This window comes from Ochlerotatus camptorhynchus, unplaced genomic scaffold (genome assembly GCF_037179485.1).
Source record: "Ochlerotatus camptorhynchus isolate MF236.1 unplaced genomic scaffold, CSIRO-AGI_Acam_v1.1 ptg000266l, whole genome shotgun sequence".
Classification (NCBI taxonomy): Eukaryota; Metazoa; Arthropoda; class Insecta; order Diptera; family Culicidae; genus Ochlerotatus; species Ochlerotatus camptorhynchus.
In genome coordinates this window covers 3008255-3024845 of record NW_027040756.1, presented here as the reverse complement: position 1 = coordinate 3024845, position 16591 = coordinate 3008255, and the positions used below count along the sequence as shown (strand labels likewise).

The window sequence follows — 16591 nt, the reverse complement described above, 5'->3', positions numbered from 1 at the left end:
GCGCCTTTCAAGTTCACACACAACTAAACAGCAGGATAACAGCTGTATAAAAGCGTTAATGGATATGCAATAAGAGCTTCTCCCGACCGTTCCAACAGCCATAAGTAGCTGACTAAGTTCGCCAGATTTGCTTGTATAGAGGTTGAGTAAAGGTTACCTCATATCGTATAACGTTTGAATACAGCTTGCGACTGTATAAATGAAATGAGTAAAGCGTTTACATTGTGAAAATTGTTAGTTGGGACTCCTCCCTTATTGAAGCAAACCATTTGTAAACATTGCAGATTGGAACCGCTTTTGACAGTTCGATTGGAATCATAACAGTGTCTCCGCTGGTCTCTTATTCCAGTGTTTCTAGTTTTTACGCATTCAATCAGGTTCTCTCTATAGTCGAATAATCAACGTATTGTTTATAAAAGTTGATAATACCTTTTCAATTGTTGGTCTACAATATATTGAAATGGTTCCGCTTTTTGATAGATCGGAATTCTATCCGCCAGACTATGAATATAGCGACTATAGTTCTCCCTCGGTAGAGAAAATGGTTCGGATGCCTTTCAGTTCATCCTTCATTCCTGCTACTACTGTCAGTTCCGAGTCACCTGCAGAGTCACTTGGTTGGAAGAATTTAGGTACACTCGTCCGGCAATCTGTTTGTAGGTGAGGATGGCTATTTTGTTTCTGTATTGCTCGCGCGAGCGAATGCATTTTCGCTTGCTTGCCCATATGTGCTGTTTATCAATCTTTTTTATCCAATGAGCTGAAGCCAAGCTTAAAAGTTTTCATCACGCTAGCCGATGGATAAAGCTCGGGATAAAGGTTGAACACGAAAAAATCCGAGCATTTTTTTTATTTTCAAAATTTCACTATTTCAAGCTCAGAGTGTATAGAATCACAGTAGGCATTGGTTGCCAGGATAAGTTCATTTGTTTACATCATGGCTTCACAGGATGGCAGTTTTCGATCCAATTCCTGGGTAGGAATTTCATATCTCGGTTGAGCGGAAGAATGTAAAATCAAAAAGGAGTCGAAATTCCCCAAATAGTTGGCAAGCAACCTGCAGTTGTGGGCTGAAAAGCGAAACTTTCGTTACTTCTGGGACCATTAACCAGGAGAGCCTACGGAAGAGACTACTGCCTTTTCTGGAGCAGCATGAGCTGGATTGCCTATTCCGGCCGGACTTGGCAAGCTGCCACTACTCAAAGTCCACGAAACAGTGATACAGCGAAAATGGCGTCACAGTGGTTCCCAGTAGTGGAATACTGGTCAATTGTGAAGCGCATACTGAAGAAAAAGGGTGGAACTACCATTGACCTGAAGGATTTCAAGCGGAAAAGGAATTTGGCAGCCAAACAAGTGGGAACAGGGCTCGTGCAAAAGATGATGGGCCGTGTACGAAGAAAAGTTCAAGCAATGGCCTACGGTAAGAAAGAAGACTGAAACAATGGTCTTACGATAAGCATTATGCTACTAATGTATAGCTGTAAAGCTATGAAAAATGAAATGCGTTTAAAAAAAAAAATGATTTCGGGTCACTGTATTTTCAAGACGAACAAGGCGAGCCCAATCTTAAGTCGAATCTGATTTCCGTTCTCCGACGACGGATTAACAAGGGAGCAGGATTGTAGGACAAAAGGATGAATGTACAAAATGTTGTATGAGCAAAAGGTCGAAAGAACAACATGTTGAAAGACCAAAAGGTCAAATGGACAAAAGGTTGAAATGGAGAAAAGATCGAATGGACTGCACGTTTAATGACCAAAAAGTCGAATGCGATTTAAAGGGACAAAAATTCGAATGAACAAAATGTAGAAATTTGCACATTCAGACCTTTTGTCCATTCCAGTTTAAAAAAATCGAAAAGTTATATCAATGTTTGTGGATCAAAACATTAAAAGAATAAGAGGACAGAAAGGCAATATGCTGAGTAAAGGAAGTACATTAAACTTAGACTTCGAAATGATTTAAGGTTATTTCGCTCTTGGAGTTAACTTCTTCTGGAGCTAGGGTGACTTTTCGGTATTTTCAGTACTGGTATTATTTGGGGTTTTTTAATCAAACTTAAAAGCTTAAACATTCAAATGTGACAGTGAGTGACAGTGCAATATGTCATTTGGATCTAGTTTAGATGTTCAAGACTTTTTAAATTTGATCTTAAAACAAAAATACTACCAGTATCGAAAATACTGAAAAACTATCCTAGTTGGAGCTAACTGCTTCTGTGTAACATGAGCAGTTATTTGGCAGACAAAAGATATTTAACATTCCAGCAGAAAATGCTCAAAAGTTATTTCTCCTCCAGATGTATAATGTCCCTCATGCAATAACCTTTTACTGTAACGCTGGCTGTAATTAAGTTAATTCCATTACTTTTTAAGTCCTTTAGAAGTTTCGTAATTAAAGTACCTTAATTAGATTTTCCGTACCTTCAATACTTCAGTATGCCAATTAAGTTAATATACCATCAGTACTTCTTCAAAATAAATTAATTACTTTATGTACTTTTGCTTGCACTGTACCCAAGTAACAATTTAAGCTGAACATTAAGAACAGAAGCTGATTACTGGTTGATTTAAGGTGTACAAAGCTGATTAACATCAGGCTGAATATATAGTTGATTAGTAGTGCATGAAGGGAATTGTATCCCCATAATCCAACCTCAATAAGTTAGCTGATCCAAAGATTGAACAAGGCTTATTTATTTTGACAGCTTGATTTGTTAAATGTCGTCAGTGTCTGTGTCATTCGTGTCCGGTGTTTTAGTTCTACTACATCCAATCTTTCTAATTACAAGCAGTGGCAGCAGTAGAGACAAGGAAAAGGAGGTTTTTTAGAATTAGCTACAGGTAGATGTGGGCTGTGAAGACGATCTCCTTAGTAAAGAATTTAAAAACAAAAAATGCTACGACGTCGGAAGCATACATTTGTAATCCAGTGTTTTGTCTGTTATATTGCAGTGAAGTTTCAGACCGTATTCCAAAAAAAAATACTCAATTATGGCACTAAATTAGCATCCAAATGGCCATCGAAATCAATCACGCACTTGTGTCCACATTGTGTTAACTGCACTTGAAAATGAGAGGAAATTTTCACTGTTATTCAACTTAAATTTGACGTGCTTCAAGTTAATGCTGATACCTTTTGCCACACATATGCTTAAATGGTCCAGTAGGTATGGTTGACGCTTATGAATCAGCGACTGCCGGTCCGAACCTTAAAATGCAAAGGTAATTTTTAGACTTATATCAACAATACAAATATGTAAATCCAATAAGTCAGCAACAAGTTAAAGCAGTTTCATATAATTGCATAAGATATGAAGCGGTCTTTTATTATTATTTTTAAAATAAAACTAGAGGGCTGAACAAGGTTTGAAAAAGACAGTTATTTAATGCCTTAAAAAGCTTATCATGTTTATTACTGTTAAGCTTTTGGCTGATTAAAATCACCAGATTTAGATGTTTAAAAGCTGAACAAAGGTTAACGTGATCTATATACAGCAATTATTCAATCTAAGGCTGAATTAAAATCGATTAAACAACACTTGTTAAGCATCAAATTGTTACCTGGGTATCTTCGACACATTAGTCTTTTGAATTGCGTGCCCCTCGAGTTATTTCTCAATCTCAAAGTTGACTCATGAATTCTTTGACAGATAAAAACTCTTGAGCACTCCAAATGAAAATACTTGAAAATCATTTCTCCCGCTCTCCCTTACTCTTACTCTTGGAGTTAACTCCTTGTTTTAATGTAGTTCTTTCGAATAATAAAGCAACTGAACACTTCAACTGATCATGCTCGATAGTTATTTCTCTCTGCTAGAATTCACTCCTTTTTTCAAACATGACCAATTCTTTAGCAAGAAAAAGCTATAGAACACTCCTACATAGTTGTCCATTCGACCTTTTGCGCTTTCAAATTTCAATCAACTTTTTTTTCCATTTAATCTTTTGTTCCTTTAAATTTAATTCGACCATCTGTCAATTCAGCCTTTTGTCCGTTCGACCTTTTGTCCCTATAAATTTCATTCGATCTTTTCGCACATTCAACCCCTTGCCCGTTGAGCAGTTCTAGGCCAAATAGGAGCAGTTCCACGCTAAATGACGAATCGGAAAAAAAACTCGACCTTCTCCGATTTGCATGAAACTTTGCATAAATGTTTGTTATGGGCAATGATTCACATTTTTGCTAAAATTCCGCCATTTTGGATCATGTAAAATTTTCGAAATGACATTTTTTTTCTAAAAATTATAGCACGTAAACGCCACTTCTGACCAAAATGACTTCTGAGACAAAGTTATGGATAAAAATAATATATTTCTGAAAAAAATAAGTGTAGGGGAAACAGCCCTATTCGCAACAATAGGGCTGTTTCCCCTAAATTTATTTTTTCAGAAAATACCGTATGGAGGTCTCCATACACAACAATAGGCTTCTAACACTGCTAACGTACCGCAACAATAGGACTGTTTCCCCTACAAAAAAAAACAGTTTTAAGTAATTCCAAATTTTAAAAAAATGTAAAATCTTAAATATCTTAAAATGTCCTTGATCAATTTTTGATTTTTTTTTTCCTTATTTAATCTCATGAAAATTATTGGAATTTTCAAAACTTTGAACACCCTAAAACTGACAAAAGTCGTAGAATAAGAACTTTTGGTTAAAATTTTGAACTTTTCGCATGTTTTGTGTATTTATTTACAGAAAATTATTTAAAAAAATTCAAAAATTGTTTTCTGAGCATAAATTACGAAAAGAAACGTTTTTACAAAAAGTTCAAAAACTTTACCAATTTTTGAATATTTTAAGTGTCTACAATTTAAAAAATCATGAAGTCACTAAAAACATTGTTTTTGTATACTTTTACTAGGAAAACTTTATTTTTCCCTACAACTTTGTCTCTTAGCACAAACGTGAACCATTGCCCATAACAAACAGTTATGCAAAGGTTCATGCATTCTGAGAAGGTAGAGTCGATTCGTCATTTGGCGTGGAATTTATATAATCTATTTTCGGTATTTCTAGATAGAGCTGGACCTCCCTTAGCTCAGTCGGTAAAGGCACAGCTACAAAGCAAGACCATGCTGGAGGTGGCTGGGTTCAATTCCCGGTCCGGTCTAGGAATTTTTCGGGTTGGAAAATGTCTCGACTTCCCTGGGCATAGAGTATGATTGTACTTGCCACACAATTATACTAATGCAAAAATGGTACAGGCATCGAAAGCTCTCAATTAATAACTGTGGAAGTGCATCTAGAACACTAAGTTGAGAGCACGCAATAAGCTAATATGCCATACGCAATAAGCTTGAAATGCGAGGAAGAAGAAGAAGAAGATAGAGCTGGAATCAGGGTCTAAAAGCTTTTGTAAACAATGACTTCTTTTGATGATTTCTTGAAATTCAAGGCTCGAACACGCAAAACAACATTCTCGTCGGGTAGGGAAAGACTTTCCCTATCCGATCGTTATATTGGTCTGCATGGGCGTGCCTTGAATTCCTAGAAATCATCGATAGAAGTCATTGTTTACAAAAGCTGTTACGCCCTAATTCCAGCTCTATCTAGATTTAAGTAATTTGATATCCCTTAAAAACTACTATGGTGCAGGATGATAAATTAGCACAAAAAAGTCCTAGTGCATTTGTCTTATGTTTTAGAAGTTTGTAGAATTTGGTAAACTTGTTGTGTTTAAAAAGTTCCTTCTTTCTAGCGTTATTAAAATTAGGATGATCCTCAAATTTATTGAGTTACAAAAACAAACTTTCATATTCTTCAAATAGAGACGCAAAGTTGGCAAAGTTGTAGCTGAGATGAATTTGTTGAAAAAAAAATTTATCCCATATCATTCACATTTCAGAGGAATTTTTCAAAATCAACATGTCTGAAAATTTCGTGATTGTTTAGAGGTACCCATAACCAGTTTTCGACAAAAATGTGCATTATCTGCCGAAGACACCAAACCGATCGGGCAAACATTTTTCGAGTATTAATTTTCTGAAGATAAGGTTGATATTTTTCTATAGGCCCTTTTCAAAAATAAGGCTGGATTCAAATTGGCGATATGAAGATGCAAAATGGCATAGTCGGTCATAAGGAACGTTTCTGTAAATTTTCAACCAACTCAAAAAATACAAAAATAAACCGATTTGCGAATTTGTAGGGAATTGCTCTATAGTGTGTATGTCTGTACAAGGTATTAGAGAACTATTGATCAAAAAAATGTGTAAGTGCTAAAACAAGAACTATAAGTGATGGCTGATACAAGCTCCAGACAGTATGCACGGATGCCAGGTGTATTTTGAAAAAATCTTCACCGAGATGGACGAAATGTCTTCACATGTCGTCATCACTACTTTTCATATTGAGTTCGATCAATATTTCAGACTTGTTAAATTGAGTCCACAAAATTAGGGAAGTTAAGGGAACACCATTTGATTTCAGGAAACGTTGTATTAGCAGCAGATTGTCCATTATGTCATGCAAATTTGGCCCATTTTCAACCCCTTCCCCCTTTTGTCACATTTTTTGTATGGATCTTTTTTTTTTGTATGGCTCGTCACAGTTTCCAAAACCACCCCTCCTCCCTAAAAGTGTGACATAATTAATGGACGATCCCTATCGTGCGCCCTGCAGCTCGGTAGTTTTTATTTTATTTCGCCGCCTACATTTCATCCTGTGCTCCTCCATCTTACACAGGAAACACTTGTTCTTTATCCCGTCATGACGTTCAGTAAAAAGACATTCGAGGTAACGACATTCGGAGTAATGTAGCAAAACCACATGCACACCGGTGTACAAGGTGTATATATCGACTTGAAAATTTAAATCCCCCTCGCTTCATTTCCTCAATCGGAAGGGCAAATTGTGTTATGACGGGATAAAGAACAAGTGTTTCTTGTGTAAAATGGTGGAGCACCGGATGAAATGTAGCACAACTCCGAAGGCGACGAAATAAAAAATGTCTACCGAGCTACAGGTCACCGCACAATAGCTTGTATCGATCATTCACACTGTCGAAAGCGTAACTGACCCAGAGGTACAATTCGCTGCTAATGTAACGGTTCCTGAAATCAAATGGTGTTCTTTTAATTTCCCTAATTTTATGGACTCAGTTTTATCAACAATCAATACGAAACTAACGATTTTAAATTGGCTCACCACTTTAGTAGCCTATTGGTCCCAAGCAAACGAATAACGTACCCTATTCTAGTCGAAATTCTAGTACTACGCAATGTTTGTTTTGATTCGCTATGAAAGTTTGACAGATAAAATGAGGGGTTATTGGTTTTTCCTATGTTTCGAGGGGTGAATCGATTAGCTTGGGACCGAAGAGAGTACCAGAGCTGTGCCAAAAAGTTGAGCACGTTTCTACGGGACCTTCTAGTCTTAGAGTTACCTCTATGGTTTTATCAAGTCCGAAATATTGATCAAACCCAATTTGAAAAGTAGTAGTTCCCATTCCCATTCCTGCCCAAGTGGAAGACTTGGAAACAGTCAGAAAAGCGACAACAAGACGAAGAGCAAAAACAGGATGCTACGAAACAATAACAGGACGAAGAACAGAGCGGTAGCACATAAGCAGGTGTCGTGACCGGAGGTGTACCGTTGGAAAGCAACAACAATGAAATAGAGGAAATGGAAGATGTGGCACCCCCCGGAAGTTGAAGAAAACCATGAGGAGAAGACGATCAAGGACGGAGCCCAGAAACAGCAGCATGTGGTTAAGTTCCAGAATAAAGAGAACGATAAAAAAGCTTTGAAACAGTAGAAGCTACAGCAAACACGAATCGAAGAGGAAGCCAAGCGGTTGCCCTATTTTAAGTCCCCTCCTGGGAGGAACAAGAAGAACTCATAACAAGCCCCCTCCGACACTACTTCGGAATAGTGTATTCAATCAATAAATTGTAAAATTATTGTAAAGTTTCTCGGCTCCGTAGAGTCTCTTATGACATTTGAGCCTACCAAATAAACGATTGAAAAAAACAACCGTTGGAGTTGTGATGACTTCCTAAATTCAGGGAACGGTGTAAAACTTTAAGGAACCTCGTAGATCTTCAGAAAACTTCGTAGAACTTCAGGGAACTTCGTAGAAGTTCAAGAAACTGTATAGAAGTTTAGAAAGTTTTCTATAAATGTATCAAATTTTGTATAAGTTCAGCTAACTTTGTAGAACTTCATCTAACTTTGTAGAAGTTTAGCGATCTCTAGAGAAATTTAGTTATTTTTTAAAAAAATCCGGAGAACTTTGTTGAAGTTCAGGGATTTTTGTTATATTCCAGAGAACATAGTAATACTTACGGAACTTTGTAGAAATATAGGCAACATCATAGAAATTCCAGGAACTTCGTACAGCTCCAGGGTACTTTGCTGAAACTCAGGGAGCAATTTTCATAGAAGTGTGATAGTTTTACAAGTTGGGGTATATTTGTATAAGCTATGGAAACATTGTTTAATTCAGGGAACGATATATAATTTTAAGATCTGCTTCTTTGAATTTAAGGGAACTTCGCAGAAAACTAATGTTAGACGTAGAAGTGCGAAAAAAGCTTGCAGAACTTCCTGGACGCTTTGGGATTTTTTTTTTATTGCAAGGAACATTTCAGATGTCTAGGAATTTTCGCTAAAATGGTTGAGGGCCTTCTCGAAAATTCAGAGGGATGAAAAATATGTAACATTAAAGAAGTTAAGGGAACTAGAGGTAATGGAAATTTCTAGACGTTAAGGGAATTTTGTAGATGTTCAGGGAACACTGTACAAGTTACAGGAAATTTGAACAAGTTCAGCAGACTCGGTAGAAATTCAATGAACTTCCTTTAAAAAATTGGGATACCGTTGAATTTCAGGGACCTTCATAGCAGTTAATGGAACTTTCCAGGAGTGGCTCAAGGGATTGGAAAGAAAATCAGGGAGCTTCGTTAGAGTTCATGAAACTTAGCTTTGTGGAAGTATAAGAACCTTCGTAGAAGTTCAGGATAGTTTAGAGAACTTCGTTGATATTCACGGATTTTCAAAAATGTTCAATTTGGGGACGGTGGATCAAATATTATTCTGAAGATCTGCAACTGTTCAAAAATGAAAATGTCATCCTTCCAAGATTAGAAAGTAGTAGCTCATTGGAGATATCAGTTAACACCTCTTTCAAGACTTGAGGTGGATCATTCAAAAACATTATATTACGTCTCTGAGATATTCTCCAGCTGATCAAAAATTTCAATTAAGTCCGCTGGATAATTTTTCAAGACTTCAGGTAGATCAATATGAAGATAGGAAGAACTGTTCAAAAATTCAAATGGAATTTTTCAGATGTTCTCCCTATATGGTCAGGAAATATTTAAAAGATTTTGAGCTGATCGAAGATTTCTGTCTAGTTCTGTGGATATTTCTTCAAGATTTCAGATTGATCAAGTATTTTTCTGGAAAAAAAAATCTGATTTTAATCAATCGGAAAGGAGCTTAAAATATTAAGTCAAAATCTTTATTTCTGTAGCAAAATTCTTTACATTTGTAAGAGAAATAAAAAGCTGAATATTTTCCATTTAATTCCACTAAGTATTTTATATCCATGATACCCCAGACAACCAGAAAGCACGTATGTTCAAAGTTGTTCTGTGATATACAAGCACACATACAAACAAACAAATCGCAATGCAAAAAACATGTTTATACGTATAAAAGTGGAGGCCATATACGAGCAAATTTAAAATTATTTTTAAACGAGTTGATTTAACAATTTTGAAAAATCTTACGATGCAATCCGATTTAATTCGTGATACAGTACGTTTGGAAAATTATCTACGGCATATGAGTCGGAAATTTCCATTGTATACGATTTAACTTAAACATAATGCGATGCATGTCATTCTTATATGCGATGTTGATTTAAACTGTAGCAATTTACGTTACTGTCTTTACAGTGTTCTACGACTTCTAATTGTGTGGGACTATGTTGTGAGTATTCCGCTAACAACGCAATTCATAGCTTTCATCTTTAAATTTCAGATTAAAATGAAATGGAGAAAAATATATTCACCAAATTTCAGATGTCTTCAAAATGAAGACATGTCTTCAAATCTGGTACCGCTGAGTATGCTGAAGAAGAAGATGTATATATATATTCCAATCAAAATGAGTAATATGATGAGCGTCAAGTCACATAAAATAAACACGCAAGGTTAACAATGAACCAACTCTATTTTATATTGATTACTTATTGTGACAACAAAGAATTCTTGGAACGCATGAACGATTAAGAAGCTGATAGACAGCTTTTAAAGGCATCTTACAGCTCTTGATTGATGCTTGAAAAGTTGCCGCAAGCTATTAATTATAAATGAAAAAATCATACTGGGTTTATTTTTATAACTTACTTTTGTTTTGAATTTTAAATATTTCAGAAAAGACATATCATTCACTATATATATTCACTAAAAAATCATTGGAACTAAAAAACATACCAAAATGAAAACATTCATACATCTTAATGAACAACGACTCCCATTTCAAACGGGTAATAAAATATAGAGTTCACTGCGTAGAAGTCATTGAAACTATCATTTTGGTCAAGGGCACCTTCATTAAAACACATGAAATTTTAAACTTAATAAAATACCGTTCTATATACGCCGTTTTCGTGCATTCAAACCATTCACTCCAACAACCACCGTCGTCACATCTGGTCCCATTTCTCGAGTCTCGCTTTCTTCATCGACCTTAATGTTTGTTATTCCACCACTGGATGCCTGGAAACAGAGTTCCCACATGCCACGGTCACATTTCAATCCAAAACACACATCACTTGGCTCAGTTTTCATTTTCCATTGCTTGTTCCCACCTCCTCCTGAAGGAACAACACGCGACTCATATTCTGACCCGGTTTCACAGGCTCGCCTTCCGTGTCACTAACCACTAACACACATTTTCTTCTCCCTCCATATGATAATGCTGCATTTCCCGAGTAGCATGCTTCCTGTTTCCCAAGCGCTGGAGGAATGAGGTGACCTCGTACACAACGCGTTAAACTAACTGAGCACTGAACCGCTGGACAACATAGTTAGCATAGTACACTTAGGTTCCTGGTGTTCGAAATGTGCATCAAACTATTCCAACCCCTCCTCACTCCACCCCTCACAAGGAAGGTGGTTGCTTGATTGGTAAAGTGGCAGGAGGAGCAGGAATTAGCGACACTTGCTCTCGCGGCATGCTCAGGTCCTTTTGCGGTTCGCTCTTAGCACCCGAGTCGATTCTCTCTCGTGCTCATGCTCCAAACATTGCTGGCCCCAACTTTTCTTCTCCTTTTCAGCTCTTCGGGCTCTTCAAAGGTCCCGTCAGCCACCCTCCATGGCACACCCCCTCGGCTCTACCGATGTTTCAACTTTTCATCCATTAATCGAAGAAAAAGAACAAGACCACCAGTAGGGCAGAATTAAGCAGAAGAAGTGGAAAAATCCTTTTTTCCTGGATTTTTCACTAAATTCGCAAAAATTTCCGCACTTTCGGACCGGCAAAGCGTAGCCCACCCGGCAGGGCATCGCAGAACGATGGAATCCACTTGAAATTCGAACGGCAAGTGACCAAAAATGACCATTGAAAATTTCACACACACACAATTTTCCTTTTTGGAGTACCACCCGAGCAGCCGAGACGGAGCTTACGGAAAAACGTACCTTTTCGGACGAGATCACACACTATTCTGAAGAGCTCGAGTCGATAGAATTTTTCCTCCTATGCTTTTGATGGGGAAAATAGCAGAAAATGAGCGAATGCGTGCCAGTAGGACGGCACTATGGAACGAAGCTGCGCGTCGGGCAGGGCTGGGCGGCTATTTTTGAATGTGCGGCTTCGAACTTGGCTGTTTTAATGGTTGCCGTTACCTGTGGACGCCATTCGCCATATTACGTTATTTATAGACGGGCACGGCGTGTCTCCCGCAATGTTGGGGCTGGTCTAGTGTGTGCGTTCGTCAGACACGTTCCGTACGTGTTACCGTTGAGCGGCGTGATGTTGGTCAGTTTTGAGGAATTTCAGACCATAGGTGTTGTTAGCGGTTATATGTACATATTTTCAACAAAATTTTTATATTGCATCAATTCCCAAATTATTGAAGCATATTGTATGGGTACGGCCTGCCACTTTATGGGGACGCATGGTTCAACGTGAGCATTTTTAACCCTCCATTACTCGCGCTGTTGTAGGTACTTTGTACTACACATGTGAGTTTTCCAATGCCATTTTGTTCCTAAGTTAGCAATCGATTTGAAACCAACGTCTATTCCTCAAAAATATTGTTTTGATCTAAACAAGCTGAACTTTGATTACAGTAAGCCCCCAAAAAATGCGGATCATTGAGAAAATGCAAATAGAAACCACGTAAACGTTGTCCATACAACTTGGGATTTGACTTAATTTGTTACAACATGGAATTTCTCGAGATCCTGACCAGATGGAAAGTTACTGTCTTGGGCAAAGTTGTTCAGGACGTCACGGCCTTTGATGGTGAGCAATAGTTCAGGGTTTTCTCACTGCGCGGCACTAGTATACATTTGAAATTCTCGCATATAAAATATCTCGAGATCCTAACCAGATAAAGGGCGAACACGAAATTATTGCGACACCGAAAATGTCATGCCAATTTTCTTATAATGTTTAGAATCAAACCAAAATTTTAGGGTAGTTTTATACATATATTTACTTCAAAAATCAAAAGAAAAGTTAATCGATGGAGCCTTGATTGTAAAATTGAACGCATTTTCGCTTGATGCCCTCCATCAAAGTCTTTACAGTGTCATCCGGTACCAGTTTCTCAGTTTTTTTTCCACTTTCTTAACATGTCCTTCTCGTCTTTGACTGTCTTCTTGCTCTTCCGAAGTTCCCGCTTCATTATTGCCCAGTACTGCTCCACCGGGCGCAGCTCCGGACAGTTTGGCGGATTCATGTCCTTGTTGTTGTATGGCAACACAGTTGTTTTTTTTATGTTTGAAAACCATGGAGTGATTTTGTTCAGTGTATTTTCTTTTATAGACATTTTTCTTTTATATTCTCTATATTATCAAAATGTGTTCGCGTGCTATATTTTGATCAAAACGTTTCTGATAATATAATCCGTATTTTCATGATAAACTGCGTGTTTTCTTATGAACGATCCGAAACCTGTCTCTGCCCAACAGTCCTTTGGAACAAAATGGACAGAATTGGCCTCATACCACTCCAGGACACTTTAAGAATAGTGGCATGGTGCCAAATCTGGCCAAAATAGCGGAGCTTCGTCGTGCTGCTGCAAGAACGGCAAAAGGCGCTTCTCGAGGCACTCAGATTTGTAGATCTCGCCATTTACTGAGCCCTTTGTCACGAAAGGCTCACTCCTCAGTCCGCAAGAGCAGATGGCCTGCCAAATGAGATATTTGGAGGTGAACTTCGACATTTTCTTCTTCTTAAATTTGTCGTCATATCGAACTTGCTCTTGCCGGTGAAAAACTCCAACCCCGGAATTTGCTTAAAATCGGCTTTTATATACGTTTTGTCGTCCATCACACAGCAGCCATATTTTGTCAGCATCTTCTCGTAGAGCTTCCGTGCCCGAGTTTTAGCCGTCGATTGTTGCCGCTCATCGCGGTTTGGGAAGTTCTGTACCTTGTATGTATGTAGTCCAGCTCTCTTCTTTGCATTCTGGACGTAGCTCTGCAACATGCCGATCTTTTTAGCCAAATCACGGCTTGAGACGTTGGGATTTTTGCTTTAATCATCCGCTTCACCTTTCCCTCCGTCTTTTTGTTCTCCGGTCCCGGTTTTCTTCCAGCTCCTTTGCAGTGGTGCAACGTCAACCGCTCCTGGAACCGCTTCAACACTCTGGAGACGGTTGAATGGTGAATGTTCAATATTTTTCCCAACTGCCGGTGCGACAGGTCAGGAAATTCCAGGTGTTTGGAAAGAATTTGTTCTCTCAACTCGCGTTGGTTCACCTCCATTTTCGTTGAATCGAAAAACACGACTTCGAGTTTGACAGCATGTACACAATACACATCAATGAGAAAGTGTGCAAAATTTGGTTGATTTTTACCCAATGGTAAAAAAGTTATGCCCTGTTGAATGTGTCGCAATAATTTCGTGTTCGCCCTTTAAGTCGGAATTCGCTGGTTGGGCTTTTAATACTTGGGCTGCTTTTTAGTTGGGCCTCCGCTAGTTGGGCGGTGACCCAATTAAAAAGCAACTAGATGCCAAAATCTCTTGTCAAACTGAAGTTGACAACCAGACGTCAATTCTTTCTAGGGGTGAGCAAATGCATTTTACATTGCGTATTGTGTTTAATGAATGTTTATTTGAAATTCATACAAAAATAATAAAAATTGCACACACTACAAGTTTTGCTTTTACCACTCAGCTTCAATAAGCTTAGTTCTCAAGGATTTGAGTCGCGTAACCTCCCGAACATCGTTTTCTACGTACTGAATGACATTGTCAAGTGATTGCAGTACATTAGCGAAATCCTGCTTTGTTGTCGGTTTCTCATCGACTGTCATTAGCCCGGATCCGGATACGTTGCCTGAAGCACTCTCGTCGGTGTCGTTTAGCCACTCTTCTTGCATGCAGACTGATTCATCGAAACCACGGAGAACGCCAGTTACAATCTCAACGTCGGTGTATACCTGACTCGTTCCACACAGCACATTTCCCTCAGAGTCTATAACTTGGTCATTCAACCATCGTTTCACATCACTTTCACTGGTCTGCGTCCCAACCATCTTGTCAACTTCTGCTATGAGCGATTTTATACAATCCGCATCTTCTTGTGTCGGATAGTCCTGTTCGACAACATTTAATTCATCATGAATTAATCCTGGAAACTCGTCAATCAGTTTATTCCACGAGTTTCTTATTGTGGAAGAACTTATTTCCTCCCATGAGCTGGCCAGCCAATCCAAACACATTTTCAATTAAATGTTTTTTAGACGTTGATCGAATGACAAGTGTTCATCTTCCAAGACTAGTTTCAACATGAGCTTCCTCTTATATCGCGTCTTGATGGCATTAATTACCGCCTGATCCATCGGTTGGCATTCACTGGTGACGTTGGGTGGAAGATAGATCACCTGAATTAAACCATCATCACTCTTTAAGTCGCAACCATCATGGTGCGCCGAACAATTGTCCAAAACCAATAGCGCTTTTGGCTCAAGACTTTTTTCTTGACAGAACTTTCTTACAGCTGGTACAAATTCTTCCTCAAACCATTTTCGGGACAATATGCGTGTCATCCATGCTTTTTTCGAGGAAAAGTACGAAACTGGTAACTCTTTATTTACCCCGCGTCGGAGAACTCGAGGATTTTCCGATTTTTCGATAAACATCAGCTTGAGTTTTAGGGAACCGTCAAGATTAGCACAGGGCATGAATGTATATCTGGTTCGGTTGAGTTTCCGACCAGAAGCTGCTCTTTCATCCCACAACACTACCGTTTTAGATGCTATAAGCTTAATAAAAATTGCCGATTCATCCACATTGAATAATTGTGACGCACTTATATTCATTTCAAGAATCCTATGCATCAACGGGCTTAAATTCAGCATATGCTTCCAGATCAGCTTTCTCCCCATGAGCAGTAGCCATTCGCAAGCCAAAGCGTTCCTTGAATCGACGAGCCCAGCCGTTGGAAGCGAGAAACGTACTTTCCGTGTAGCAATCATGTTCCTGAAATGCTTTGAATAGAGAATCTGCTTTTGTCCGCATGATATCCACCGGAACAATGATATTCACTTCCCTTTGCTGCAAAATCCAAATAAACAATGCTTCCTCCATCAACGGGAAATGCTGTTCCTTCAGAGTACTCCGCTTCTCCGCTCCATATTCTCTATATTTCTCCACTGCAATCTGGATCGCCGTTTTATTTTTGATGAACCTGCTGAAAGATGACTTTCCAACTCCATACTTCATGCCGATCTGTTCATGGGACATTCCTCCCGACACTGCTTCTTCGATCATTTTTAATTTGTCCGTCAATGATAGTGTTGTGTGTTTCCGCTTGGATCCCGATCCATACTCCATTGTAGAATGCTGAAGATGAGAGCATTTATTTACATAAAGGGTGATACGGTCAAAATTTGGTCAAGGGAAAACGCGTGTAAATCGGTGAAAACGTTTATTTAAAAAATCAAATTAAATTTCTTTTTCAAGTTCAATTAGTATAAAATTCAGGAAAAATATTCAGTTAGGCTTCCGCTTTTCCAAATCCGAATTGCCGGGCCTTACGCTTGACCCCTGCCATCAGATTTTATACAGCCACCTTGTCCACCTTCTTCGCCGCAGAAAGCCAGTTTGCCTTGAACTGCTGCTCGCCCTTAGCAGTTTTTTGGTCTTCTTTAGGTTCCGCTTGACAATAGCCCAGTATTTCTCAATTGGGCGGAGCTCTGGCGTGTTGGGAAGGTTCTTGTCCTTGGGAACCACCTGCACGTTGTTGGCGGCGTACCACTCCATGGCCTTTTTACCGTAATGGCAAGATGCCAAATCCGGCCAAAACAGTACGGAACAACCGTGTTTCTTCAGGAAAGGCAGCAGACGTTTATTCAAACACTCTTTCACGAAAATTTCTTGGTTGACAGTCCCG

The 16591-nt window shown here is 38.7% G+C and overlaps 2 protein-coding genes across 20 annotated transcripts in view; both read right to left on the bottom strand.

The window, feature by feature from the left end:
* slo (calcium-activated potassium channel slo) overlaps nt 1–11680 on the bottom strand; it is a 265894-nt gene extending 254214 nt beyond the window's left edge. For all 19 annotated transcript variants that reach the window (XM_065227090.1, XM_065227092.1, XM_065227075.1 and 16 more), the window contains exon 1: nt 11661–11680. The gene's annotated coding sequence lies outside the window, so the exon portion shown is untranslated. The remainder of the gene's footprint in view (nt 1–11660) is intronic.
* Nucleotides 11681–14824: 3144 nt separating this feature from the next.
* On the bottom strand, nt 14825–16032 carry LOC135705407 (tigger transposable element-derived protein 2-like). Its single transcript, XM_065227138.1, has 2 exons — nt 15593–16032; nt 14825–15432 (listed from the first exon to the last, which is right to left on the bottom strand). Exons 1-2 carry the CDS (start codon nt 16030–16032, stop codon nt 14925–14927), a joined length of 948 nt encoding a protein of 315 aa, XP_065083210.1. The 3' UTR covers nt 14825–14924.
* Nucleotides 16033–16591: the final 559 nt, after the last annotated feature.